The 5,633-nt window shown below is 31.0% G+C and overlaps 1 protein-coding gene across 1 annotated transcript; it reads left to right on the top strand.

Annotated features, from left to right (window-relative positions):
• Positions 1-47: 47 nt before the first annotated feature.
• On the top strand, positions 48-5,627 carry LOC113475491 (the record flags this gene model as incomplete). The annotated part of the gene is made up of 20 exons (XM_026839668.1): positions 48-114; positions 187-340; positions 396-478; positions 550-700; positions 783-865; positions 1,377-1,530; positions 1,879-1,961; positions 2,063-2,216; positions 2,284-2,366; positions 2,686-2,836; positions 2,896-2,978; positions 3,279-3,432; positions 3,493-3,575; positions 3,829-3,979; positions 4,039-4,121; positions 4,422-4,575; positions 4,635-4,717; positions 4,973-5,123; positions 5,200-5,282; positions 5,448-5,627. Coding segments are annotated over 20 exons (2,346 nt in total), but the record flags the coding sequence as incomplete, so codon positions are not given.
• Between the last annotated feature and the right edge of the window lie 6 nt (positions 5,628-5,633).

Below are 5,633 nucleotides of genomic sequence, written 5' to 3'. Positions count from 1 at the left end.
TAATTTGTTTATTTATTGTACCACAAAACAGTGGGGTTTTAAAAAAGTGTGAAACAATTCGAGTTGAAGCTGATGGTGGTGATAAAGATAAAGGATTGGAATGTTATGGAGTTGGTTTGTATATGTTTTCAAACTTCTTTAAGCATAACTTTTAATTATAAACTATATTAATCCACTTTACCACAGAGTTTTCTGAAAATTGCACTTCATATCACGGACCTCACTCTATTGATTGTCTCATCACAATTTGGAAGGAAGTGGATTGCAAACTGAAAGGTTATAGATTTCCCAACAACCTCACCACCGCGGATAGTGATTCTTTAAAAACCTCAAATTTGACGTAAGTTTTGGTTTTGAAATAATTTAACTTTTAATTAAGTGATTTATGTTTACAGAGCAATAAAAGTAAATATGGAAGCTGTTAAATCAGCAGCAGAAAATGGAGATGATGGTCATCAATTAAATTGTTATGGTTTAGGTGTGCATGCTGCTTTGCATTAATATTCCAATTTATTAAAATAAAAATTGTTTCATTTTAATGTTTTCCAGCGTTTCCTAAAAATTGTGACTATTACGGACCACACAGTGTGGAATGTCTTACCACTATCTGGGAATCAAAAGGTTGTTTGAGTGAAGGAACAAAAGCTCCAGTTAAATTGAATGCCGCTGAAAAAGAGGATTTGCATTTTCTAAACTTGGAGTGAGTTTTAGAATGATATTTTTGAATAAGTAGTTGAACTACAGCAACAGCAATTTTATACCAATATTCTTGAAATCCACAGTCAAGTTTTGGATAATTTTGGAGCCGTTCGAATGAAAGCCGATGGTGGTAACAAAGATAAGGGATTGGAATGTTATGGAGTTGGTTTGTACCTATTATTTGAGCATTTGTTATCTACCATAAATATTTTTATAAACTGCATGCTGATCTGTACATTTATATTTAATACATTATAGATTTTTTTTTTTAATGTGTTATCCTACTTAAAAAAACATTGAAAAATATATTTTCGTTTAAATATTTTTTGTAACTTGTTTTATAAACCCTCTGTTGATAGTTATTTTCTTAATGCTATGCTAAATCTCATCATAGCATATAGTTACAAGTTCTTAGTAGACATATGTTGACACATGATAGTAAATTTGCATTGTTTTATATGTCGTTCTGTTATTAAATTTTAATTCTTTATTACAATACTTCTTTCAAAGTCAAAGTTTTAATATGTTGCTATTTGTTATAATGGTTGGACTATTGGCATTCATTTTAAATCCTCTATTTTTTTAGCTATTCCTGATAGTGTTGGTTTGTATATATTTCCAAACTTATATAAGCATAACTTTTAATTATAAACTTTATTTAATCTACTTTATTACAGAGTTTTCTGATAATTGCACTTCATATCACGGACCTCATTCTATTGATTGTCTCATCACAATCTGGGAAGAAGTGGATTGCAAGGTCAAAGGTTACAGATATCCCAACAATCTCACGACTGCTGATGCAGATGATTTGAAATTTTTAAATTTACGGTAAGTCTTGCAGTAGTGTTCATACTGAATGAATTTATCCTTGTGTGTCAGGACAATGATATTCAATGTATGTGACCCTTGTGTTCTGTTTAATACATTTCGTGCTGTTTTTAATAAACTACATACGTATGTTTGTTAGTGTTTTTAAGATATATTCTTGTTATTTTTTATTTGGTTGATAATTTAGACAACCCATAAAACACCACTAGGTTGGAGGTATTGCCTTTAAGTATCTTGTCCGAAATGTTCCACAATGGTGAGATCAACAAATCTCCAGCCATTACTCTGGTCTAGAGACACTAGTCACGGTGGCAACTGTTGATTTATCAATAATATTGTTTTATACAGAGCTATAACAGAAAACATGGAAGGTGTGAAATCAGCAGCTAATGACGGGAATCATGATCATCAATTAAATTGCTATGGATTTGGTAAATGTTTTAAAATGCTGCTTTACTTTAAATTCTTTTTTATTAAAAAGCATTTTTTCACATTAAAGTGACCAATTTTTGTTGTACTTTTTTTTCTACAGTATTTCCTGAAGACTGTGACACATATTACGGACCACACGGTGTGGAATGCCTTACCACTATCTGGGAATCACACGGTTGTTTAAATGAAGGAACAAAAGCTCCAGTTAATCTTAATGCTGGTGATATCGATGCTTTGGATTTACTAAACCTAGAGTGAGTTAAAAATTGTTAATTTGATTGTGTTGCTATTGCGAAAATTTTCCGTATTTTAAATCTGCAGTGAGATTTTTATTTATTTTAAAAATACTCGAGTTGGAGCTGATGGTGGTGATAAAGAAAAGGGATTGGAATGTTATGGAATTGGTTTGTATCCACTGTAGTAATTTATAAATGATGTTGCTTTAAATATTAAATATATGTGGTGGATTTAAAAACCAGTACTTAACACAAACAATGATTATTCACTTACAATGGGTTTATAAAATGTGTGATTTCATTGAGTTGATAACTATGCAGGTATAGATATGTATTCAGTATATTCACATCACGACATAAACTGTTAATTTGGTAAATAAGTGTTTTAGTGTGCTAGTTAAATATTTTATTGTAAAGTTTGCACTGAAAATCAATTGTTAATATTTTCTTACTACTCCTTGTTAACACATATTTTAAACTTTTTCAGATTTTTCTGAAAATTGTTCTTCATATTACGGACCTCATTCTAGTGATTGTCTCATCACAATTTGGGAAGAAGTGAATTGCAAGGTCAAAGGTTATAGATATCCTGGTAACCTCACAAGTGCAGATGATACCCTGCAAACATTAAACTTAAGGTAGTTACATTGTTTTTTATACTTAACAGTATACATTTGTTACAACTAAATAAATTTAGAGCTGTAAGAAGAAACATGGAAGGTGTGAAATCAGCAGCAGATGATGGAAATGATGATCATCAGTTGAACTGTTATGGAATAGGTAAATAACTTTAATGAGGTTGTTACTTAAAAGTTATAAACAATGTTGTCAGAAATCAAGTATTGCTGAAAATGTATTTGAATAGTATGCTATCTGTTGACATCGATAGACGATAATGGGACTGTTCTATCTTTTTTATTATTAGAAAAAATAATAGTTTTTTCTGCAGTGCTTGTTGTTTTTATTGACTGTTTGGTTTGAATTACTTGAATGAGTGTTATATGCTCTTACAAAATTTTATGATGGTATTATTATGTAACTAAAAACTGTTTCTATAACTTGGTAAATTTTATTTTCTAGTATTTCCCGATGATTGTGACACATACTATGGTCCACACAGTGTGGAATGTCTTACCACCATCTGGGAATGGAAAGGTTGTTTAAGTGAAGGAACCAGAGCCCCAGTTAAATTAAACTTAGAAGAGAAGAATTTTCTTGATTTGTTAAATTTGAAGTATGTTTTTCTTACTGATATAGTGTGGTTGGTCTGTTTCTAACCATTCTATATTAACAGTGAGGTAATGGACAATTTTGAGACCATTCAAATGGAAGCTGGTGGTGGTGATAAAGATAAAGGATTGGAATGTTATGGAATTGGTTTGTACATAATTATGATGGTTGCTATTGGTGCAGTAATTGCTTATGGGTTGTCTGAATTTTTAGCAACACATTAAAAATAAAAAGTCCAATGAAAATACTCACATCTAAAGTTGCACATTTGACAATTTGTATGTAGCAAGTTGTGTGAAATGGAACATACATGTTATAAGAACTGTCCTTACCCTGCCACTGTAGGGTTAAAAATTACATTCTTTCATCTAATACAACACCACACTGTATTTCAATTTAGTTTATCCCGAGAACTGTGATTCATATCAAGGACCTCATTCTAGTGATTGTCTCATCACAATTTGGGAAGAAGTGAATTGCAAGGTCAAAGGTTATAGATATCCTGGTAACCTCACAAGTGCAGATGATACCCTGCAAACATTAAACTTAAGGTAGTTACATTGTTTTTTATACTTAACAGTATACATTTGTTACAACTAAATAAATTTAGAGCTGTAAGAAGAAACATGGAAGGTGTGAAATCAGCAGCAGATGATGGAAATGATGATCATCAGTTGAACTGTTATGGAATAGGTAAATAACTTTAATGAGGTTGTTACTTAAAAGTTATAAACAATGTTGTCAGAAATCAAGTATTGCTGAAAATGTATTTGAATAGTATGCTATCTGTTGACATCGATAGACGATAATGGGACTGTTCTATCTTTTTTATTATTAGAAAAAATAATAGTTTTTTCTGCAGTGCTTGTTGTTTTTATTGACTGTTTGGTTTGAATTACTTGAATGAGTGTTATATGCTCTTACAAAATTTTATGATGGTATTATTATGTAACTAAAAACTGTTTCTATAACTTGGTAAATTTTATTTTCTAGTATTTCCCGATGATTGTGACACATACTATGGTCCACACAGTGTGGAATGTCTTACCACTATCTGGGAATGGAAAGGTTGTTTAAGTGAAGGAGCAAATGCTCCAGTTAAATTAAACTTAGAAGAGAAAGATTTTCTTGATTTGTTAAATTTGAAGTAAGTTTTTATTACTAATATAGTGTGGTTGGCCATTTCTAACCATTCTATGTTAACAGTGAGGTTTTGGACAATTTTGAAACGGTTCAAATGGAAGCTGATGGTGGTGACAAAGATAAAGGATTGGAATGTTATGGAATTGGTTTGTATTTGTGCAGTGTTGTTTGCTCTAGCCCAGTAGCCACTTATAGGTTGTCTAAATTCTTAAAGACACAATAAAAATAAAAAAATCCAATGAAAATAATCTTCTATAAATTTGCACATTTGACAACTTGTAAGTAACAAGTTGTGTGAATTAGAACATTCATGTTATAAAAACTGTCCTTACAGTGCCACTGGAAGGTAAATAAGTTGCATTTATTAATCTAATAAAACATTACACTGTATTTTAATTTAGTTTATCCTGACAATTGCACATCATATCATGGATCTCATTCTCTTGATTGTCTTATCACAATCTGGGAAGAAGTGGGTTGCAAGGTCGAAGGTTATAGATATCCTGGCAACCTCACAATTGTAGATGCTGCAATACAAACATTAAACTTGCGGTAAATAATTTTTTTATTTTTTGCTAACCAACTTCTTTAAATTTGCGGTGACTAACCTTTTCAAACATATTCACAGAGCATTAAGAGCACACATGGAAAGTGTAAAATCAGCAGCAGATGGTGGAAATGATGATCATCAGTTAAATTGTTATGGCTTGGGTGAGTATATTACAAGTACTTAGTATAAAACAACACTTGAATCTGTAGCTTTTTTACTCTGTAAACTTTGCAATACTAACTTGCTTTTTATTTTCTGAACTTAGCTAACTATTGTTGTTTAAATATAATTGCTAGTTTAACACATTTGTATATTTATATATTTAGTGTTTCCCGATGATTGTGACACATACTATGGACCGCATAGTTTAGAATGCCTTACAAATCTATGGCTTATAAATGGTTGTTTAAGTGAAGGAACTGAGGCTCCATTTAAAATTGATCTGAAAGAAAAGGACTATCTTGATTTATTATCTCTTCAGTAAGTTTGATTATTAACTTTTTCGAATACAA

The sequence above is a fragment of the Ciona intestinalis genome, unplaced genomic scaffold, assembly GCF_000224145.3.
Source record: "Ciona intestinalis unplaced genomic scaffold, KH HT000629.1, whole genome shotgun sequence".
NCBI classification, from domain to species: Eukaryota; Metazoa; Chordata; class Ascidiacea; order Phlebobranchia; family Cionidae; genus Ciona; species Ciona intestinalis.
Note: the sequence above shows the minus strand (reverse complement) of the source record. Positions and strands in the feature narration are given on the sequence as shown.